The sequence below is a fragment of the Silurus meridionalis genome, chromosome 5 (assembly GCF_014805685.1).
Source record: "Silurus meridionalis isolate SWU-2019-XX chromosome 5, ASM1480568v1, whole genome shotgun sequence".
Classification (NCBI taxonomy): Eukaryota; Metazoa; Chordata; class Actinopteri; order Siluriformes; family Siluridae; genus Silurus; species Silurus meridionalis.
Window position 1 is genome coordinate 4,228,014 of NC_060888.1, and position 23,914 is coordinate 4,251,927.

Below are 23,914 nucleotides of genomic sequence, written 5' to 3' on the forward strand. Positions count from 1 at the left end.
TTTCCATGTTTGAGTTAATATCCCTAATACTCCTAATATATAATACTTGTCGTAGCGTTTTTTTTGCATTGCTGACGCTAACAAATGCAGCTTTTCTACATAGATTGAACTCAGAGTGCGTCACAACGGCAGGGCATCAATTCACCTGCTGAGATCACAGGTGTTTTGATGATTTACATCAGTGCCGTCACGTGGAATATTGTAGGCACGTTCCGTGCGTCTATTTTTGTCCAATCACACAATATAGAACCTGGAAATGAGTATAGCTAATAGCAATAATTCTAACTATTCCACCAATGGATGGGTATCTATCACATTGCCATATTACCAAGTTCAGGTCAGGATAAAATACTGCAGCCCTAACACTAATAATCTGTGCAATCAAATCTAATAGCTTCGAAGGTGTTGAAAGCAGCCAAACGCTAAGACATTAATCATGACCAGTCTTTTGCCTAGAAGTGTGAATTGAGAAGAGCACAGACAGCTCAACAGTTCCCATCCTGCCTAATAAGCCATGCTGTTTGGTTCCTGCGTCAAGCTTCATAGACCAAACAGTGTGGGGCCTCTTTTGGAAAGTCTCCACATGATGTGAGGATAATGAAACGACCGGGTTTGATGACAGAGCTTTCGAAATTTCATAAGTGTAGCTCATTTCTGTTGCATTAGGCTAATTCTGAGCCGCAAATCACACACACACACACACACACACACACACACACACACACACACAATTACAGCACATGATCTTCCTGGATCCCTGCAGCCAAGCAGATCATATTCATGTTGGTGACGATAGCCTACAGATCAACCAGTTAAGCTTTAGCCTCCAACACTGAGTCACTGCACAGCTAATATTCCATGGTTCAGTGGTAAGTAAATGATGCTTGGTGATTCCAAACCTAAAACACTCGCTTCATTGGTTGTCACAACCGTGATTTGTTCTGAATGTTTATTTGTACATAAATAACACTATCCTCACATAAATCTGGTAAGTGCTCCTAATATCCACATGACAATCTTTTATTATCCACATTTTAATCTTTATTTATTTAAAACAGTCGAGACCCATGGAGCATTACCAGCATGAACTTATTCAGCGGTTTGAGCTACAGGAGCTCGTCTGTTGTATCAGACCACACGGACCAGCCTTCACTCCCCATGTGCATCAATGAGCCTCGGATGTCCACGACCCTGTCGCCGGTTCACCACTGTTCTTATTGGAGTACGTTTGTTAGATACTGACCACTGCAGACCAGGAACATCCCACAAGAGCTGCAGTTTTGGAGATGCTTTGACCCAGTCGTCTAGACGTCACAATTTGGCCCTTGTCAAACTCGCTTAAATCCTTACACTCGCCTATTTTTCCTGCTTTTAGCATCAACTTTGAGTACAAAATGTTCACTTGCTGCTTAATAAATCCCACCCACTAACAGGTGCTATGATGAGGAGACGTGTGCTTTGCAACAGTCCTGTCTCTGAGTTCTGCAAGCAGTTCCTTTCACCTAATGGATGGGTTTTTGTTCTGATATGCAATGTCAGCTCTGTGGCATTCTATAGAGAGGAGTGTGCCATTCCAAATCATGTCCAATCAATAAACCTTTCCACGATTAAACGCTAGACAAAATGTAGCAACCTCTCAGCAATGATCAGGAGAATTATTAGGCATCTGAGCTCATTTTCAAGTGTTGCAAAGGTTTTAAATACTAAGGTACATGCGAGATTTCAGGGGGTTTTTTGTTTTGTTTTTTACAGGCAATGTTTACATACATTTCTAGAATCACTTTGTCTTTATGGGATACTGAGTGTAGATTAATAAGGAAAAAAATTAATCTGAACGATTGTAGTATCAGGCTACATTGTAACAATATTGAAAAAGTGAACTGGGTCTAAATACCTAAATACTTTTTATATATTACTAATATCTAACAAAGTGTAGAAAAAATATCCAAACCCACCATTTAACAAACTTACTTCAATGTTATGCACGTCAAGATGAAACTTGGGTGCAGGAAAACCAGGACATGAACCGGTGGGTTGGAAAGTCTCTGTTGGTGGGTTGGGAATTCAGGGTACGTTGTTTGGCATCCAAGAGTATAAGATCCTCCCACTTTTCCCTTTCGAAGTGGACTGGATAATGTAATAGGGATTCCTGTGGATAGACTGCATCGAATGAAAAGGAAAAAAGAGTAACCTTTTTTTTTTTATTATTTAGCCAATGTGTACATGTTTTTATTAGTTATAGAATGTCATTCAGATCTGACCAAGAGTCAAAATGAACGAACATCTGTAATGCAGCAGTTAAAGCTGATAGCCAGGTATGGCTACAAGCCATTTGTGAAGCTGCCAAAGCTTTTGCATGCAGTTTTTATTACAGACCTACACAGTTTGACTCAGTAATGACCTAGCCTGATGTAAAAGAAGTCTATAAATAATTTTTAGAAGCATATAATTCTCAATCCCTAGCTTCTGCTATGAAGATAGACCCATAACTCTTTTTATTTTGAGCACTGGTCTAAACTTTTACAACTTGTAAGCATTTACAATCTAAATAAATATGACCTTTAATGATTTAAATGGATTTTCATCCAAATTTCTATCAACAATAATCAGACTATGTATTTGATAAGAGAAGCAAATTTGGTGAGAGGCTTCCACTTCGATCTTCTGGAAAGCAATCAATGAGATGGATCTGAGGAAAGGAAGGAGGAAAGAGAAGGGGAAGGGGAAGAAGAATGAAAATGGGAAAGGGGACAGAGAAGGAGAATGAGAAGCGGAAAGGGAAGAAAAAAAGAAGGAGAAGGGATGAAAAATGAGAAGGGGATGGAAATATGATGGGAAAAAAAAGAAAAGGAAGAAGAACAATGAAAAACGAGAAGGGACAGAGGAAGGAGAAAGCAGAAAATGTCAAATAAGAAGGGAGATGGAAAAGGGGAAGGAGAAGTGGAAGGCAAAAGGAATGAGAAAGGGGAAGGAGAGAGTGAAGAAGAAGATGAGCAGCATGTTATGATTAGAGTAGGGAAAAGGGAGGTAGAGTTCACTGATTTAAAAGCAATTCTTCAGTCTATCCATCCCTGAAGAGCTCCCTTAATGTGGAGCTTAGTTCCAGCACCAATCTATTGCCCTTGATTAACAAACTGAGGTTTACAGTTGGATTAGAGATTTGAAAAACTTAAATAGATTTTTAGCTTTTTTGATTTGGAGATCATTATCTGAACTTTGGACTTTTAAACAACTTTGGGTTTCTGGAATATTCTGAAATCCTTGTCTGAAAAAGGTGCTACACTGTTAGCAACATCACCACGGGACTATATCTCCCATGAGTCACTGCACCTCACAATGTCATACGACTGTTTGTACACCTGATTCATATTGACTTGTATATACAGTACCAGTCAAACTATTGGACACACCAAGCCACTTTTAACCACTTTTCCTTCAGTGGTTCTGCTTATTTTTATCATTTTCAACATGAAAAAACATGTAAGGGATAATGTAGTAAACAAAAAAGTGTTAAATAATGCAGAATACTGTATGTTTGATATTTTTAATTCTTTAAAGTAAAGCCATCTTTTGCTCTCAGAGGTGTTGAGTGCATGTTGGCTGCTTTTCCTTCACTCTCCAATTGAATTCATCGCAAACCATCTCAACTGCTCAACTGGATTTAGATCAGGTGATTGTGGAGGGCAGTTTATCATTCTCCCTCTTGAACAAATAGCTCTTACATAGCCTAGAAGTGTGCTTGGGGTCATTGTCCTGTTGGAAGATAAATGAGGGTCCCACTAAGTGCAAACCAGATCCAATGGCATGTCACTGCATAATGTTGTGGTAACCATGCTGGTTATATATATATATATACTAACACTGACTAAAAGAGGTGTTTATATCATGTTGTTGTATTGCAAACTTCAGGTTAGCGTGAGTCATCCGAGGCATCTGTTCATGTGTGTATCCCTCAGTGTTTTAGCTAGTTTGCTAAGTATGTCCAGTTTGTGTTTAACATTTCAATACAATTATAATACAATCATAAAAACAGATATTAGAAGTGACATGAGCAGATAGTTTTGTTCTCTCTGCTGTGTTAGCAGACTGGCTAGCACCTTGCCAGCCTCAGGGATGTTGAGGGACTTGAGCAGCATGCTGGGAGTTTGTAGCAGAGTAACAGTTTTGCTCTTTCCCCGGACACCTTGTTGCAATTGAGTTAATGTGGACAACCAAGATTTTGAAACAAAATCCTAACAATTGTCTCCTATTATCCTGTTCAAAAGTTTACACCCCTCTAGCTCTTGATGTATTGTACAATCAATGAACATTTGAACGTTTTTTTTTTTTAAATAAATGTCTCTGAGTCCCAATAAAAAAATGGCAAAAGATGTCAAATTGATCTCAAAATATGGAAAAGGTGTCAAATATGCAGAAGATACAGAAAACCCAAATACCATGCAGAATTGTTGCTATAGAACCAATTACACACTTCATTACAATCATATCATTATTAAAGCCATAATGGAAGAATCGCCATCTTTAAATCTGGTCAAAATCATAAGTTTTACACTTGAAAATATGTACCCCTTAGTGTTTTATCTCCTCACCGGATAAACAAACAGGTCGCGCCTCTCGAGAGCTGCTCTCGCAAGGGATAGCAATTCGATAGAAAAACAAAACCTACCCAGAGACACGAGTGCAGTCAACAGCTGCAATTAGATGTGTAGCCTTGGCGATAGGACAAGTAACGAGACCAGAGGGAATGGTGTGTGAAGGTTCTCTGTGTTTTGGCATCGTCTCGCTGGGAAAACCGTGGATCCGGATGAAATGTCAGGGATCTCAGGAGGGTCACAGCTCAGCTTCACAGAAACTTACAAAGCTTTAGGTTACAAACAAGCCCCAGATGCTGTGCAGCCATGGGGTTGTTCAAGGGTTTTCTAATAAAGGCTAATATATTGTAGAACTGTGACAACTCAAATAAGGAACAGAGTGCTGAAATGCTTCTTTTTTTTACCGGAGATACTGTAGCTCAAACGTTTGTGCATATTGTGTACAATTGTGTACAATTTGACAGCTTGTATGTTTGATTTGGGTAAACACACAGGATCTGTTGCATATCCATAATCAGAAAATTACTTGAAATTCTCAACTTTGTAAAAATGAAGTGCATTGTATCTAAAACCTATACAAGTAAGATTACAAGTTGTGTTTAAGTGCTCCAGGGCTGCAGGTGGCGCTATTAAAAATTCATGACTGCATATAGCTGATGGCCTGCTGTGAAATGCAAACAGTACACAAAAGATTGCTATGCAGGGATATATAATAGGAACCTAATTTACACAAATGATTCCATTTCAAAAGTTTTCACACCAGCTTGATTCTTAACACAGTTTTTTATTACCAAGGCCATTTTTATGTTTTGCAATCGTCTGTTCTTCAGGAACAAGTGAAAATTATCCCTTTAACTAAACTAGCAGACCCAAACCTGTTCTAGCCTGACAATGCCCCTGTGCATAAAGCAAACTCCATGAAGATCTGCTTTACATGGGTTGGAGTGGAAAATCTCCTGCTGTAGAGCTCTGACCTCAACCCCATGGGATGGATTTTTCATGTTGGCTTCTTACCTCACCTTCATTAGTGGCTGACTTTCATAACACTCAACTAGTGGAACATCATCCCAAAAGACTGGAGGTTATGATTACAGCAAATGGGGACACAATGTGAAATGTGATGTTGCAAAATCGAATGCGAATCTTATGGTCAGGTGTCCAAAAACTTTTGGACATACACAGTACTCTTGCTGCTGTAACTTGTCTCATTGATATTGTTCAACATTAAAAGTGAAGCAGTTCATCTTCATTCCTATAACTGATAATTATTATGACTTGTTTGTGTGTGTGTGTGTGTGTGTGTGTGTGTGTGTGTGTGTGTGTGTGTGTGTGTGTGTGTGGGTGTTCCAGCTTATGTACTTCTGTAATTTTTTTCTGGGTTACTAAAAGCAGGCAATTAGCTTCCCCCATTGTGTGGGTGTTTAAATCCTTCCACACTTCTCCTCGCTCTCTCGCTATCACTTTCATTTTGTAAGCGTTTTGTAAGCTGCTTCCTTTTGCTGGACCGTCAGCGTGGAACAAAGCACACACTCACACGGGTTCCTCTGCGTCTTTGTTCTTTCTTATTGTCGGATGAAGCTGTGAAACAGCTGAGAGGAAAGAAGTCTACTCGAAAGTGTCGAACAGGGACGCTGCGGTCTCTCTCGATCACTCTTTCTCTTATTTCTGAGTCTGTCTCTGTTTTGCTCTATGTCTCTTAGTCTTAGTCTGTTTCTCATTAAAATGTCTCTCTCTCTCTCTCTCTCTCTCTCTCTCTCTCTCTCTCTCTGTTTATTATTGTTTCTTTCTCTCTGTAAGCATATCTATCTATCTCACTCTAGGACCTTGTTTCTCTCTCTCTTTCTCTATTTGTCAGTCAGCAGTTAGTATCTCTAAATATATATTAGTGTTTGTAAGTTTCTTTCTTTCTTTCTTTCTTTCTTTCTTTCTTTCTTTCTTTCTTTCTTTCTTTCTTCTGTTTCTCTCTTATGCTGCATGTGTGTCTGTAGATTGTAAAGAAACAGAAATCTGTATCTACCCTACTACATTCTCTGTCTTTCAGACCGGAGTCAATAAAAACAGGAATTGGGATGCTGCATTCTGTATGTCTGTGTGCAACGGTTTCCTCTCTCTCTCTTTCTCTATCTCTCTCTTTCTCTCTCTCTCTCTCTCTCTCTCTCTCTCTCTCTCTCTCTCTCTCTCTCTCTCTCTCTCTCTCTCTCTCTCTCTCTCCTCCTTCTCCTCTCAGATTGACCGCATGCCTCACTGCATTATTTAACATTTACGATTATCACTTAATGAGTGAAAAAGCAGTGTTGGTAATGGCTGTGCAGCTCAGAGCTTAGTCAAGAGCTTAGCCTGAGTGACCTCAAGTCCAGTCCAGACCCATGAGAGGTGGACAAGTTTTGTGTCTCCAAGGGTTAAAGAATATCTTCGCCTGGAGCGTGAGGAGGCTTGGAGTAGAGTACAGGTGTACTGGCTATTATTCAATCTACAACCAACTTTCCGAAAATATCACTGACACCATGTGACCACTTATATCAGACTTCTCATACACTAGACTCTCTCTCTCTCTCTCTCTCTCTCTCTCTCTCTCACACACACACACACACACACACAAATCCCGTTTCATTTTGTGCTCTTACTGCATTATAGTTAATTTAAAATAATAATACAGGGGGTGGAAACAGTCAATAAATCAATAGCACTACGCTGTGTACTACCAGCCCAATCGAGGTAAGCAGACACACACACACACACACACACACACATATACACACACCGACAGTCGCAACAACCTAGCCGCTTTTTCCCAGCCGCTCTCTTCCGCACGCCGCCGCGTCTCTTCTGATTGGCTGACAGCGTGATTGTATGCAAATGAGCACGGATACGCAGCCAATCGGCACCGAGCTGCGCTGCGCCCTGAGCGAGAGGTGAGGCGCTGCGTTCGCGGAGCTGTCCACTCCTCCGTGGTGCTGAAAAGGAGGATAACAGTGTACACTCAGGACCCAGGAACATTTTCTCTCTCCGAACGGAATACGTCCATCTGGCTGCTCACTTCGCTTACGGATTTCTGCACGACAAGGACTTTGTGGTGAAAAAGGAAACAGGGTTTACACACACACACAGGCGCACACACACACGCACACGCACACACACATATATACTAACGCATCCCGCATCAGCTGCACACTCTTTTTTCCCTTGTGATTTCATTCGATGACCTGCATTTGGACACAAAGGTGAGTGATTGCTTACATTATAATGCATCCAACCTTGAGGTCAAATTGGTCTAAAGACTTGTTTTAATGTTAAAAAATATTTGAGAGTTTCACCACTTTTTCAGAACCTCAGGACACATATTTTTGCCCCAAACCCTGATACATTAACCATACAGCATCTTGGGAAGACAGAAATCCAGCTGGCGCATTAAACTTAAACACTACAGATGTGCTCAAACTGAGTTTAGAAATAAAAGTGTTTAAAATATATACAGCTATACACCTATTTATGCACTGTGAAAGACCAGGGCGAAGGCATTTAATAAAGACACACTGTACAGGATGTTATTTGTTTCCCCCTTCTAATCCTTGATCCTGAGTGATGTACGGATTAAAAGCCTCCTGCTGACACATTTCCATTCCTGTTGATAAAGCATGATGACTGGGTTTCATTGTTATTGTTATTTTTATTGTTAGTGGGTAGCATTGCTGCCTAACAGCTCCAGGACTCCCAGTTCAGGACTTCCAGTCCTGACTTTCATTACTCTCTGTCTTCCCCTGAGTTCCAAATGTTCTTTCTTCAATGTTCTCCAAATTGGTTGGTTATTTAAAAAATTGCCTCTGCCTGTGAATGAGTGAGTCCATGCTGGACATCCAGGGTGTATTTCTGACTCACGTATATTTGTTCCCTGAAAACACATTGGATTCATAGTGATCTTGTCTATGATAAACTTAGTGAAGATTAATGATTGATAATATTTTTTATTATTATTATTATTATTATTAGCACAAAAAAAGAAAAGAACACTTTCTCATCCAAAGTGTTTAGACAGTACCTCAGTAAAGGATGAAAGATGAGCTTGAGGTGGATTTCAACAGCAGTTTGTCTTGGCAGGAGTTTTCTACTCTACTGGTCAGTAGAGAACAGCAATTCCCTTTCATATTGGCAGCAAGATGGATTTGCATTTACATTTGCCAGCTCGAACCTATACTTTTAATTCAGTGCAAGCTTTGTTGTCTCCCATCTACTGATTGGTCTTTTCAGATGTTATTCTTTTGGCTTCCTTGGAGATGATATTAAGTTTATTTCACCAAAATGTACCCTTTCTTAATGTTTTTAAAGGATTGTCACAGTACATGAAGCCTTGGTGTTGTGTCCAATTTGATTTCTGCTCAGCAAACAGAAAACTCACTGTGCATTAAAATTGCAGTTGATAAAGCTTGTGCTTACTGTAAGTCTGCTTGCTGAACGATTTCCCAATCTTGCCTACCTAAGTGGCTTTAACAGACACAGATTTGCATGTGAGATACTCGTCACATTCACATCCACGTCCTAATCCCTTCATTGCAGGCCCTCTATTGAAGTGTGCAGTGATGGAGGCTGAAATGAAAAGGCTCTCCAGGAATTGAGCATTCAGAAACAAATGCTCTAATGCCTTTGCCACTCTCTATCTCTCTCACTCTTTCATGCACACGCACTCTCTTTTTTCTTTTTATCCCCAGGCATGCATCAACATGCACTCACACAGATGCGCGAGAATTAAAAACAATGATGCCTCAGACCAAAAATTATGTTGGCCATTGAAAAGTGTCAAGACAAGACTGAAATATGAAAAGAAAGCATTGTGATCTGAATAAAACTGATTGAAGTAAAGCTGATTGACATAATGGCGGCAGTTTTTTCCACTCGTGGGCAAAGGAATTACTCTGCACAAAAGAATAAGTGAATTGTTAAAAAAATATATACCCATTTACATCTAGAGGAGGGCAATAGACCACAAATGGCTTGGGGGCTATACTTGCTGTGTGCATCAGTGTGACAAGAGTAATACTGGTAAAATGATGGAAGTAGAATAATGCAAACTGAAAGTACAACTTGCAAATTGGAAAAAAAGAAATCCATGAGTTTTTTTTCTCCCCCAAAATGTAAAAAACATGTAAAACATTTGAAATAGTAAACAAGGAATTCAGAAAATTACTATGAAATCACATTGTGGGCAATTTAGTGTAATTTTGTCCAAAATCTCAGCATATGTTTCATGAATAGCGTAACCAAAGATAATCGAACCTATAATTAAGAGTTTGCATTATTACAATGCAACATAAAGAAATTTAGTAGGAAGAATGACATACTCATTCCCTGCTGTCAATCGTATCCACCATAGATAATCATGAAAATTAGATATAAAAAAAGGTAATTCATGTGGTGGTTGGTGAAAGAAAATCGCAGGGGAAATTATTGTGATCAAATATATCAGATAGACACTAAATGGACAAATTTTGGGGACGCCTGACTTTTCCAGCTATAAAAAATTCAGCTCCATTAAGATGTATTTTGCATGGGTTGGTTTGAAGAATCTTGAATGAACAATTTACAAACTCTTGTATCTGAAAGAGCACAAATTTCCAAAAGTAGACTCCAAAATCTAGTGGAATATTTGACCAGAAGAGTGGAGATTAATAGAACAGTGAAATGAGATGTTAAAAAGCACATACTGTATGGTAAGGTGTATACAAGCTATAGAAGGAAGATAGTGTTGGAGATACATGCCAAGTCGGCAATATTTGCAGTGCTTACTCTCTGTGAAGTGGAAGCTGTGACGAATCCAAATAAAATGGCAGCGAAAAAGAAATTACCTTGGTGATAGAAGCTTAGTGTGTGAGGCATTGGCCTTTGTATCCGAAGGTCATGAGATAAAATTCTGACCATAACAAGATGCCACTCCTGGGCCCCTGTGCAAGGCCCTTCAGCCAATAGGAATGAAATCAATGTAAGTCACTTAGATAAGGGTGCATTAAAATAATTATCTGAACTTGTTGCAAAGATGTTTTGGGGAGGTGGTAGCTTAGTGGTTAATGCATTGAAATTTGGATCCAAAGGTCATGATTTCAAATCCCAGCCACACCAAGCTACCAATCCTGGGCCCCTGAGCAAGGCCCTTAATCCCATAGCTGCTCAGTTGCATGAATGGGATAACTGTAAGTCACTCTGGATAAAGGTGTCTGCCAAATGCAATAAACGAAATGTTAAGCTCGTTCTTCCTCAAAACATTTTCCGTCAGTGTCAATATAAGCAGAACTTCACTGTTGTTCTCTGTACACAAATAAGCAGTTTTGTAAATCCATCAGTCAAGCTACTCATGGATTAAACCTCATGCATTGATAGTATGAGTAAAATCATTGGATTTTACATGAACATTGTAAGAAAAAGGCATTAAATAATAACCTCACGTCTCAAACGAACCGTACCCTATAATAGCATTTTATAAATTCCTGGTTGTGATGAAATCTTAAGAATTTGCATTTATAAGACTGTTTTTGAAGAAGGAATTCCTGCCATAGCTTCAGAAAGCAGGTAGATTAACACATCTCAGTTCTAATTATCACTCTATTAAACCTGGAGTTATGGCTTTTTGAGTGTTCTTCACTGAATCATTCTTGAGTTTCTGAGTAAATACGTGTGAAGGATAAAAAAGACAGCAGGTTCATGTGTACACTATTATAGCTGCGTGCTATGGATTTGGAAGTGAAAGCACATGGGCTTTTGTGAGTTTTGTAAATTTTGCGTGTCGAGAGTTTGGTTGCTAGAGTTCAACAAACTTATTAAACAAACTGAAGAGGATTTTCAGACATGCCGTGTTTATTCAGCACTGATCTTTCAGGATTAAGTGGGCTGCATGTTGGCCTCGAGTGCTCTGTGTGTGTTGGTGTGTGTGTTTGCAGTGCTTTTATTTTTAAGTGATACAATTTTTTGTACAACTAACCAACTATTCAGCATCTGGATGTGTTTGATTTATTACTATATATACTTAATAAGCCAGGATAGGATCCACATGGATCATTTACTATTTGATTTGGAAGCATTAAATGAGATATGAAATATTAGGGGGCATGTAGTTGAAAGAATATAATCATTAAAAAAAAACGCATTGTGTGATGTGGCCCAATAGAAATTGAAGGTACTTATTGCACTTTAAAGTTATGCCACAGCAAATATCTAGAATGCCCATATAACAAGCTATCACTTTTGCTATAGCAGCTACAAACAGCTGTTCTCTCACCAATTGTATATTATTTCACTCTGTTCAAGTAAATAAGACAAAAAAAGTGCAGTGTGCAAACATGTTCCACAAAATAGTGCAAAACACAGAGATGGTGTATATATTATTAATGATAATAGACATTTATTATTGAAATAATACTCAGTCTTTACATAAATCTATTGTTCAAGAGCATTTTAAATTCCTTTAAAATACAACATACTTTGCAGAGAATGATTTAAAAGTTTCTTTAAAACAGATAAAAGTAGATTTTTTATTGATTTCCACATCATATATAAACTATATATGTTTTATAAAATCATGAATATTAATAACAAACACTAATAGAGACCCATTGAGGCAGGACTTGTGCTGCCCCATGCTCACTTTATAAACATTTTCACTAGAGAAGTAAAAAGAGTACACAAGCTGCTTAATAACAGAGTTGACAAATTGCGCTACTTTGGTGTTTGTACACAAAACGATTCCCTGCGCTCATTGCCATGGCATAGAGTTGATACCCAGGCAGGAAACCAACCAAGCCACTGCAAGGGGTTTGCACAAGTTGGTGCACTTTCAGAATGGGTCCCAAGCTTGGGGAAAATGGGAGGGTTACATCAGAAACAGCATCTGGTTTAAAACATGAGCCAAATTGAATATGCAAACTAATGATCTGCAACAACCTGAGCTGGGAGATGAGTTTTTAAGTCGAAACCTTTAACAATATTACCTTGAACCATAGCAGAATAAGAGTTTGGTTAAAATGGCATAGCAGGTGCAGCTTGGTGGTGCTGGGATTTGAACTTCTTCTGAACATCTAAACCAATGAGCTAGCACTTCCCCAGATGTGTGGGATTCGGAGTCATATATGGTGCATGGACATCATCCAAAAGTCTAGAAGATGTGAGGACTACATGTGAAAGCATAGTGTTGCTAGACTAGTGAGTTCCTTCACATCTGCAGTAAAATATCTCTTCAGGAGTACAAGCTACATAGGCTTCTATAGCTCAGGAACTAAGACCTGTCCAAGTTTCTCCAGTAAAACATTCCTGAAAAAGTTCCTCCAATCCCTGAGAAACATTCTTCTGATGATCAGTGTCAGTGCAGAACTTGCAACATTCTTTAGTAGTTGGTTGAGTTTCTCGCTCCATCTTTCTCCCTCTCTCTCTCTCTCTCTCTCTCTCTCTCTCTTTCTCTCTCTCTTCTATTCTTTTTTGTACTGAAGAAGTGTCTGTCATCACCGCGTGAACACATCCTTGCCAAGCTGTCCAGTCAGCCATTGCATTTTAATGGGCACAGGTTGCAGCTGACTGCACGTCATACAGCACCCGTCCTGCAACACAACACACACATATGCACACTCATACACACACGGCTCTGGACACCTTTACATCTGTTGCATAACACAGCAGCTCAGATTTTCTCTTTAATCAACTGGTAAAGAAAAACCCACCCTTAAAATCCACCCATGGCATCCAGGATTCATTCTGGGAACAAATTCTAAATTGACAACAAAGTAATCTGAGTAGGATTTAGTCCTGGTTTCAACTCTACCTGTAGAGAGAGAGAAAGAGAGAAAGAGAGAGTGTTGGGGCAGCACTTTAGCATTTTATTCCATCCAGCTCTCTCAAGTCTTCATCTGTCCACCCTTCTTGAACTTCTCAAGCTTTAACATTCATGCTAGAACCACCATCAACATCATCAGTCCGGCTTTCAAGTTGATATTTCTCATTAATCAGAGGCTTAATTTTTCTTCTTCTCTTTCTAAACCAGTCAGCACTGTCACTGTCAGCGCAAGCGATCACAGTGTCCTTCTGTCACATCGCTGCTATAGACAACAATGAAATCTTGACAGGAATAACAAATAATGACGCGTCCCAAAAAAAATACAATCAGACGCCAGATCTGAACCAGACGTCATCCGGATCCCATAACTCAGTCTATTTAATACTTTGGGCTTCTTATTATATAGTTATTCTCCTGTAAAATATTGTTTTCCTCAGAAATGTCATGACAATTAAAGATTTCTCTTGTCTAGAGAAAAGAGAGATAGAGAGAGAGAAAAAGAAAGCGAAAGAGAGAGAGTAGATGCAGAGCAGTTCTGTCACTATGCCACCAGGTATTGCATGTATTTTTTATAGTGGCTGTATTTTATTTAATTTTTTGGTGCTAGATATGAAGCAGCAGAGCAGAGAACGATCAAAGCCATCAAAATCTGAAGAGGTTCAAAAATGAGCAGCTTTAGCACTGCTGGAATGATTAATCGACCTCTATTATGCCTGTTCTGCTTCTATCTCTAGCTTTCTCCGTCTTTTAAAATGCGAATGGAACAATTTCAGTTCAGTTCTTTTTAGCACTTTTAGTCATGTGACCTAATTGACCTAGCATAAAATTAGGTAAATGTTTAAATTTGTTCACAGTGCAGTTTATTCAGTAGCTGATTGGGGTTAAATATAGAATAAAATTCAAGATCTGGGAAAATCTACCGGTCTTAAAGAGCTGAGATTTTATTTCTCATAATGCTCCAGTCCCAGTTGTCCTTTTTATCTCATCAACGCTCCAAAAGCTCAAGGAGTTCATTAGTTTGGAGTTTGACGAAATCCTTTCCCTAGGACCCAAGGGAACATTTTTTGTTGTTGTTGTTGTCGTTCTCGTCGGTCGTCGTGTATTATCCGGCGTGCCGGGGCGGGCGTGATGAGTGGGACTGAGCTGTGAGCTGTTTGATTTGGGCGAATATCTCTAGGGGATTGGTTGTAAATGCTGAGGGAGAGACGCTGGGAAACCGAGGTTCGATTTGGCTACGTTCTGATTCCTGAGAGACTCCGTTTCTATTATTGCTAATAACATTGCGGCGTGCAATCACGCTCTGTTTAACAATAAAGCCACGTCTGTTCTGCGTTCCCTTTCTGGCTGAAAAGCTTCACTTCAGGAATTTGTTAAAATGCGGCCAGTGTTCTTGACATGGATGAGAGATTCGCTCCTTTAATAAGTGAATCATCTTGGAGCTGGATTAGCATGTTGAACATGTAACTTTGATAGAGTTGACATTGTGTAGCCAATGGAAGACACCGAACAAGGAAAAAGAATTCGTTTTGGGGCTAGGGGAGGGTGGTATAAAACATGCAGTGGGCCTCAGAGGGAAATCCAGATGAAGATTTTAATCCCTAGAGCCCTGAGCAAATCAGCAGTGAGAAAAAACTCACTGAGATGTCATTAGGAAGTAACGTTGAGATGTCTAAAATGGGAAAGTATTGTCTTCTGGGTGATATCAGTTTAATGTTGTGGGATTAAGGAAAAGAGAACTGGAGTTTGTGGTTGAATTTAATCTTCATCCATACAGCAGTCCAAAAGGTACAAAAATCATTTACATAAAATATGGTTATGAACTGTACTTGGAAAAGCATACATCCTTAGAGAACACATCTGGACTGATCCACATCTGGAGAAAGTGAATTGCAAGCACAGAGGATTCATACAAAGTTTTAGTATTCAGTATTTGTTTTTACTACACTTTAGAGCCTGGTTACATTTTCTTGTAGTTCTATTAGGAAATCGGCTCTTAAGCTGTCCCAAGGTATATTCTATGGAAGATTTGTGGACACCTATTCCATCGTAAGTCCCAATTTGATTGTGGAGAATTGTCATTCACGAGGGTGGTAGTAAACTCAGGTACTGCTGTAGGTGAGTTGAGGAGGCCTGGGGTGCAGTCAGCATTTCGATTCATCCCAAAGGTGTTCATTAGGGTTGAGATTAGAGTTCTATAGCAGTCTCAAGATCTTCTATAATCAACCAATCCTTGGAAAGCATATTTTCAAGGAGATAAATTTGTGCACTGGAGCATTGTTATACTAAATTTTTATATTTATATACATATTTAAATATTGTAGTTCAAGTGAAGGGAAAATTACCATCTAAGACATTCGATTCAATTGTGTTCCTTCAACTTTACGGTAACAGTTTAGTACAGAAAGACTAATTTTTTGTCCATATGGTGTATCTTAGATGTTCTTAAGGTTCTTTTGGTAAACTTTGGCTTTTGATTGCTTTTGACTTCTTGATATTTTGATGTCATGTCCTTTGGTGTTTTCCATCCAAGATTCCTAAGTGAGTTTATAACCAATATCCTGATGTTCAAATGTTTGTTTGACTAATACTAAATTATCCTTATAACCAATTGAGAAATTAGTTCCATTTTGAAAAAGCTCCAAACAGGTCATTATTTTTTTCAATAGCTTCCTTTCTGATTAATGAGTTGAACACAAGTATTAACAAAAATGGACGGACTTCATTTGAAACACAACTATTCTTGTATTCATATATATTACACACAAAAATTCTCTATCAAAATTTACAGATCTTTGTTGGGTTAAAATAAATGTAAAGAATGTAAGTTACTATTAATATAAGACACAATTAGGATCAGCTTTGAAACCAACATATGTTGTGTGCTGTAAGTGTCTAATTATGATCTAATTAAAATTGTTATCCAGACGGGCCTTTTCAGCTTTTTTCCAATATAAAACACACACACACACAATTCCTACTTCCTATTTATAATGTCCTTATTTTTTCTTATTTTTAATATTTAACTTGACCCTATTTCTTAGGTGTACAACAACTTTAAACTGAAACTGTAAATAGAAATATGAAAATCCCACACAAGGTTAAATCTATACTGCATCTTGCTCTGATTATGTCCTCTTACCTGCACAGCATTTAGACTCATGGATATTTAAGGACCAGCATTAGAACCGGATTAAGCTCCCATTTTAATCCAGCTAAAGAACCAGGCCATGTGATCACATGATGACCAGAAAGTGGATTCTCCTTTATATAAAAATATTGTCCTAGTCACATGCTAAACACGAGACAGAACAATGACTATAAAAACACATAAAAAGCAAATAAGTTTTACATTTATTGAGAATGATAAATAATAAATAATAAACCTGCCCAGACTATCCAAAAGACTGTAGGAGTAAATGTATTTTATCACACAAATTGATATGACCATATGAACACACACACACACACACACACAAAAAAGTGATCAAATAAATAAAATGATTTATATAAAAAGTTTTTTTTTATGTGACAATATCATCCAGAACCATCCAGAAACAGACATGAAATCATTTGTATGAAATTTTTAGAATTCATTCACACCAAGAAACATTAGGCAGAGGGAGACAGAGGAGATATGCATCGGTGGATGAGGTTTCAGATATTTATTTATATTTAAGAAAATGCACCAAGTGAGTGCCTTTATGTATTGTATTTATACAATTCTGGAATACAAATTATTTTCACCACCACAAGACCCCATAGTCTGGCCCAGTTGTTTTCTATAGGTTTATAAGTCCAACATTTGGGAGTAGATCAGGTTTAGGTCTAAGTTCATCTTGAAAATGATGGTTTCCACATTGTGCACATCTGCTGTGGTCTGAGTCCAACTGTTCTAAAAAAATAATAATAATTGGAAAAAACATCACGACTCAATATTTAAAAAATTGTTGGGTTGTTATTGATTTGTTTTATTTCTTATGATACACAGTTAGAAATGAGTTTTATTAGAGGGACAGCGCATGTAGGACGTTTGGGGGACAAAGTGAGAGAGACCCGATTGAGATGGTTTGGACATGTGCAGAGGAGGGACATGGGGTATATCGGTAGGAGAATGGAATCACCAGGAAGGAGGAAAAGAGGAAGACCAAGGAGGAGGTTTATGGATTTGGTGAGGAAAGACATGCAGGTAGTTAATTTGAAAGAGGCAGATGTAGAGGACAGAGTAGTATGGAGGAGGAGGATCTGCTGTGGCGACCCCTAATGGGAGCAGCTGAAAGAAGAAGAAGAAGAAGAATATTCTTATTATACACAGCAGATTGCATTGTGCATTTGATTATACAGGGTTATTTAAAAAGAATGAACCGATATCATGACACATGGCTTCAGTTTTCATGCATAGTCATGGAATGAGTCAGTGACCAAATGAAGTTTGTAAGGAATCTCAAGCACTCCTCTGCTCATTGGGATAATGACATGGAGTTTTGTATTACTTTTCCTTAATAAAATGTTGCATAATGAAATCGGATCATTCTTTTGGAATAACTCTGTATGTCCAGGAGAAAGCAACATTCTGGTACTGAAGCATAAGGTTCAAGGTTACCTTCTGGAAAAGGTTACTTTCTGAAAAAGTCCAGACCCAAGAACAAGTTGTGTTTCCATTTATGGGAATCACCAGAGAGTTCCAATGCAGCCAAGCTCACACCACCTCCTACATGCCATCTCGGGTTCACTTCTACGGTGCTCTTCCCAGTCTATGAAACAGCTTCATCGCACAAAATTTTCATGCAAACCCATGCTCTGTTTTGGGTGAAACTGCCAGTGGGAAAGTCCCAAACTCAAAAGAAACCATGGCAAATGCAGATAAGTGTGCTTGGTGCCACATGTTCGTTCCCCTTTTGTGAATTGTCTTTTACCGCTGGGTGATTTTTATTCCAGTTTGATCTGACTGAAAAGAAAATAATAATAGCAAAGCCTGGGTTTAAAGTTGCTCCTGTATCTCTGTTCAGTGAGAGGGTTTAAACTGTAAATGACTTTAAACTATACATTCCAAGACATCTGCAAAAACAACAACAACAACAACAAAAACCCTTTTGAGGTCTTATTGTTAAATGCCTAAAATAATATGCTTGCATATCTGTTGTGTATGAGAAGAAAGCTGCTATTTAAAAAAGTGAGATCCAGAACACACACCTGAAACAAGAGATGCAACTATGTGAATATCTTCCAGAGTTCAGTTGGCTTTTATTGCCTCATATGTTTATTGCATATATGTTTGTGGACAACTGATCAATAAGTCAAGTCAAGAAACTTTTGTCATTTTTACCATATATACAGTAGCGGATGCAGTACACAGTGAAATGAGACAAAGTTCTTCCAGAACCCTGGTGCTACAATAAAGAACATAGAGCTACAAAAACCCTGGTGCTACATTAAAGAACATAGAGCTACAAATGTGGGTCTTTCCAAACTTTTGCCCCAAAGCTAGAAGCATACAGCTGTAAATGTGTTTGTATGCTGCAGATTTAAATTTTTCCTTCATTTACTATGAACTGGGAAAGACTGGAACACTGAAAGAACCAAAACATGCACTTGGTTTGAACCCCTGTGCACAAATCCAGCTTCATGAAGATATAGATTACATGAGTTCTAGTAGAAGAATTCAACTCTATAGAAGATGTTTGGAATAAATTGGAACACTGACTGCACCCAAACCTCAACAACCTACATTACCTGATCTCACTAATGTTCTTAACGCTAAATATTCACAAATCCCATAACCATGCCTGCAATAAAGTGTAGAAGAAGAGCGTATTAAAACATCAAATAGGAACCCAAATATGGAGTAAACTATAAAAGTCTATAAGTTTGATGTCAGGTGTCCACAAAATGTTATCTATTCAGTTTATTCACTGCCATGTTTTTAATCATTTTGAAGTAAATGTAATCAAAAACATTCATGATCAGAAATATAATTAGACCAGTATTTTCCCAAAATAGGTCAAAAAGAAAAGCCGGATTCACCGAACCGGGTTTTAAAACAAGTCAAAAGGCAGTAAAACAGAGCTCATACAGAACATCTGTAGTAATATTACATGCCTTGTGATTGCAATGCAATTTTAAGGTAATCTTGAAAGAAATAAAACCATAAACTCAATAGCTTCAAGAAAAGTCAGCCAGGATTCAAACAGGGTTTTCAATCTTCTTTCATCTTGTTCTATCAATAAAACAGAGCTGAGTCCTTTAAATAGTAGCATTTTAACCACAGAAGCATTTTTGACACACAAAAAGCAGTTTCATTTACATATTACAGAGAATGTGACATTTAACAAAAATCAATGAATCTGGACTTGTTTATGCTTCAGACGTTTGAGTTTATCCGATCGTTTTTCGTCTGAGATTTCGTTTGTGACTGTAATTGCTACACTGATGCTAACATTTTGATTCTTTTGTCATTGTGAAATTTTCCTTCATACCTCCTGAAAGATCAAATGCATACTTTCACATCATTTATATACAATACATACACTATCAGTACACACATTTAGTTCCCATTTGCTTTTATAATAACCTCCACTCTTCTGGGAAGATGTTCCACTAGATTTTAGAGTGTTCCTTTGAGATTTTATGCTAATTCCTTCATAAGAGTGTGGTAATTAAGTCAGGTACTGATGTAGGTGAGGTGAGGAGGCCTGGGGTGCGGTCAGTGTTCCAATTCATCCCAAAGGTGTTCATTAGGGTAGAGATCAGAGCTCTATAGATGGTCATTCAAGATCTTCCACTTCAACCCATGTATAACAAATCTTCAAAGAGCTGGATTTGTGCACAGCGGCTAGAACATGTGACATTTCTAAAACAGGCTTGGGTCTCCACTGATGGGAAAATGTAATGCTATCCAAAACATCTTATACAATTGTGTGTTGCAGTAACAGTTTGGAGAAGAATCACATATGGCTTGAAATGTCACTTTTCCTAATACTTTTGTCCATGTAGTGTATTTGTAAGACACTATATACAATACTCTTCTATTCCTTGGATCTCTGTGCTAAATTCTATTTGTTGTTGATGAGGTTTGAGTTTGTTTTTTTTCTGTTTGCTTTCACCATTGTCTGTTTTCATGTTTGGATTTTGGATTATCTGTCTGACCTTGGCTTTGATAACGATTATAGGATTTGCCCTAATAAACCAGAGATTAAACCCTGGATAAGGAGGCTAAACCAAAAAAGAAATAATAAAATAAAAATCCAGGACTAGTTTATTGCAAACTAACTATCATAAAAATAAATGCATGCATGTAAAATACAAAATGTACAATTTATGACCAGGGCAGAAATGTGGAGAAAACAGGAAGTAAACAGAAAACACTTATGATAATGACCTCCAGCCATTAAAACCCTTCCTTTATAAATCTCATAATGCCTTGATCAAGTTAAGTGATTAGAATGTTAGACTAAAATAAACTTAAATCCCAGTCTATTCTTATATATTCATTTTAAAAACTTGAACCAGTTTTATCTGGACATTTTTAGAGTTTTCGAACACAACTAACAGGAAGTATGAATTCCAAAAACACCTGGTGCTGTTTGTTATTTCAAAGCAACCATCCATTTCTTATTTCTTACCAAAATAAAGTCTTGAGTCAGTTGAAAAAGTGCTGCACACTGACATACAATCCATAAACAATCTATATCCAGGTATTTAGAGGCGAATCGATGCTAATAACGGTCGCACTGTCTGAGGCAGCAGGACAAAGGGTGACCTTGGCGTTTAAGAACGCTCATCGATCTGATATAACAGTGACTCTAAGAGCATTGAGGTTCACAGAAGGTTCAGAGTGCGTCACTGAATTATAAATGAACTCCGATAACATATGTTTTTAATCCTTTTAGCCCAATGCTGTAAACTCACAAATCTAGCTTTAGGTCCTTTAGGACCTTGAAACTTGTTTGTTGGCTGCATAGAGGTTATTTACGTCGTTTGATCATGGATTTAAGTGGAATAACTTGAAAACTGGTGTAAAAATTGTGAATAAGCACTAAGCAGCAGGCATAATCTGGTGTGTTTCTACACAAATACGCTCAGGTATTCTAATAATAGAAATGTTTCAATTGTCATAATTAACCCTTGATCTCTAATTTCATTGGACAAAGACTATTTTCCATCAATCGTTGCACCCTCACATGTTAATTGTTAACTGTTAATATACTATTTGTCTCATGTTTCATAATCATGGCTGTTCTCTTTGTCCATGTTGAATATAAAAATGTTAAAATTGTTATTTATGCCTGTTTTTTCATACAATTCAGATTGTGTTCGATTCTTTTTTTTTTTTTTTACATTTGTACGTTAGCTGATATTCCAAATCATTCAGTTGTTCTACCAGAAGTAACCATACAAATTTTTGTTCTTCATGTACTAATATGTAACTCAATGGTCTCATAGTCATCACAGAGGTCTATATATGCATTTTCTGTCAATAAACTTTGAATATCTTTCAGACACATCCTGGTGTCTGTGTGACTGATGTTCCCAGATGTGTATTGGTGACACTAAACAAGAATTAGTGGGATCAGACTCATGGAGGCGTGGTTAGTTTAGAGACAAACCTAACAGAACAATTACATTTTATATAAATAATACATTTTTAAAACTATTCCTAGGAAGTTGAGATCATAAGTTTATATACATATTACAGGAATTTTGCAAAATCTTTAAAATACTACTTATAATAATATGATGATGATAATAATAATAGTATCCCCAAACTGCCACTCTTGGGCCCTTGAGCAAGGCCCTTAGCCCTCTGTGCTCCAGGTATCATGACTGATTATGTGCTCTGAAATCCAGCTTCGTAACATCGCTGGGATATGCGAAGAAAAAAATTGTACTGTGCTGTAGAGTACATGTGACAAGTATAAAGCACTTTTCTATTCTTATCTAATAATAATAAATATTATTATTATTACTATTAATTATTATATTGAAAACAATACAATTACATTTGCCTTTTCACCAAAAAACAAGTTTGCTAAAGACAAAGTTGACAAAGGTCTTCCAAACTTTCTAACGGACAAATAAAAAAATGTAATTGACTATTTCTATGTCCTTGTTTCATGTGTCATTTTCTTGAATCGTGTATCGATCTTCCTATTCATCCTTTTGTACAGTGTGACAACAGTCTAGATCTGATTTAAACCAGATAGACACCAGATAGTCTCACCGAACAAAGCTCACAGATACTTAAATATACTGATAGAGAGATAGATAAATAGAGAAAGAGAGGGAGAGAGAGAGAGAGAGAGCACGAAGAGAGAGAGAGAGAGAGAGAGAGAGACAGAGAGAGATTGCCCAAAGCAGACATGACAGCCATATTTGATTTTAATCCACTTACATTTGCATTGTTGTTAAACTTTAATAAGTCAAATTAATCACTGCAAGATTCTAATTATTTGATCGCAATAATATCATGTCCATTCTCATTTGTCTTAATTGTTTTTTCTTCATGCAGATGGTAATGGTGGTCAGTCTAAACTGTCTCTGGCCTGCAATAAAAATCTATTGGCAGGTTGTTTCATTGCACACAAATTTAAAACAGAGCTGGAAAGACGTATTTGTTTCATAGTGGTGGGACGTCTTATATACAGTAAATGCACAATGTGGACAAAGGTATTGGGGCACCTGACTTTTCCAGCCATATGTGGTTCTGTACCCATGAAGTTGGATGCACACAGTCGTATAAGATGTCTTTGGATGTGGTAGCACTACATTTTTCAATTCATTTGAAGTAGGATGTCCTGCAAAAATGATGAAGATATGCTTGGTTTAAAGTGGAAGATATAGAGCTCTGACCTCAACCCTATTGAACATCAATGGGATACATTGGAATTCTGACTGTACCCCAGGCCTCTTTACCTCACCTACATCAGTACCTGACTTTACTAACAACGTTGTGGCTGAATGAACACAAAAGTCCACAAACACACTATAAAACCTAGTGGAGCAGAAGTATGAAAGTATTCTGTACAAATTTCTGTGTATTATCCTGCAGGGTATTTTAAGTAAAGGCTCTGCCTTGAGAAAGGATTTGATGGGTTTTGGACTTGATCTTTACTTGGTCTCACGCTTATTTTAGACATGATCTTGACTCAGTGTCAGAAGTTCATGGACTTTGACTCGTTTCAGACTTAAAAACGGTGGTGACGATTAAAGCTTTCACTCTACAAGTTATATGCTATGGCTTTTAATTCCAAATAAATAAACAAACAAATAAATAAAGAAATCACTTTCTATGAAGCCCATATGAATATATTATAATAAATTGTAGCCTTAATTGTTTTGTAATTATCTATAAGCAGGTACTACAGTTCTATAAATAACCATTAACTGAGAAAGGTCATTGTCTCAAAGCAGCTTGACAGAATTGAAGAGTTAACGAACGATGTGTATTTATCCCTGATGAGCAGCCATGGAGACTGTGGCAAGAGAAACTCCCTTAGATGTTATGAGGAAGAAACCATGA

At 37.7% G+C, this 23,914-nt stretch overlaps 1 protein-coding gene across 4 annotated transcripts in view; it reads left to right on the plus strand.

Annotated features, from left to right (window-relative positions):
- The first annotated feature begins 7,513 nt into the window (after positions 1-7,513).
- The window catches only part of fstl5 (follistatin-like 5), a 144,384-nt gene continuing 127,983 nt past the window's right edge, over positions 7,514-23,914 (plus strand). For all 4 annotated transcript variants that reach the window (XM_046850423.1, XM_046850425.1, XM_046850424.1 and 1 more), the window contains exon 1: positions 7,514-7,813. In XM_046850423.1, coding sequence (XP_046706379.1) covers positions 7,791-7,813 — 23 coding nt within the window. In that variant the 5' untranslated portion in view covers positions 7,514-7,790. The remainder of the gene's footprint in view (positions 7,814-23,914) is intronic.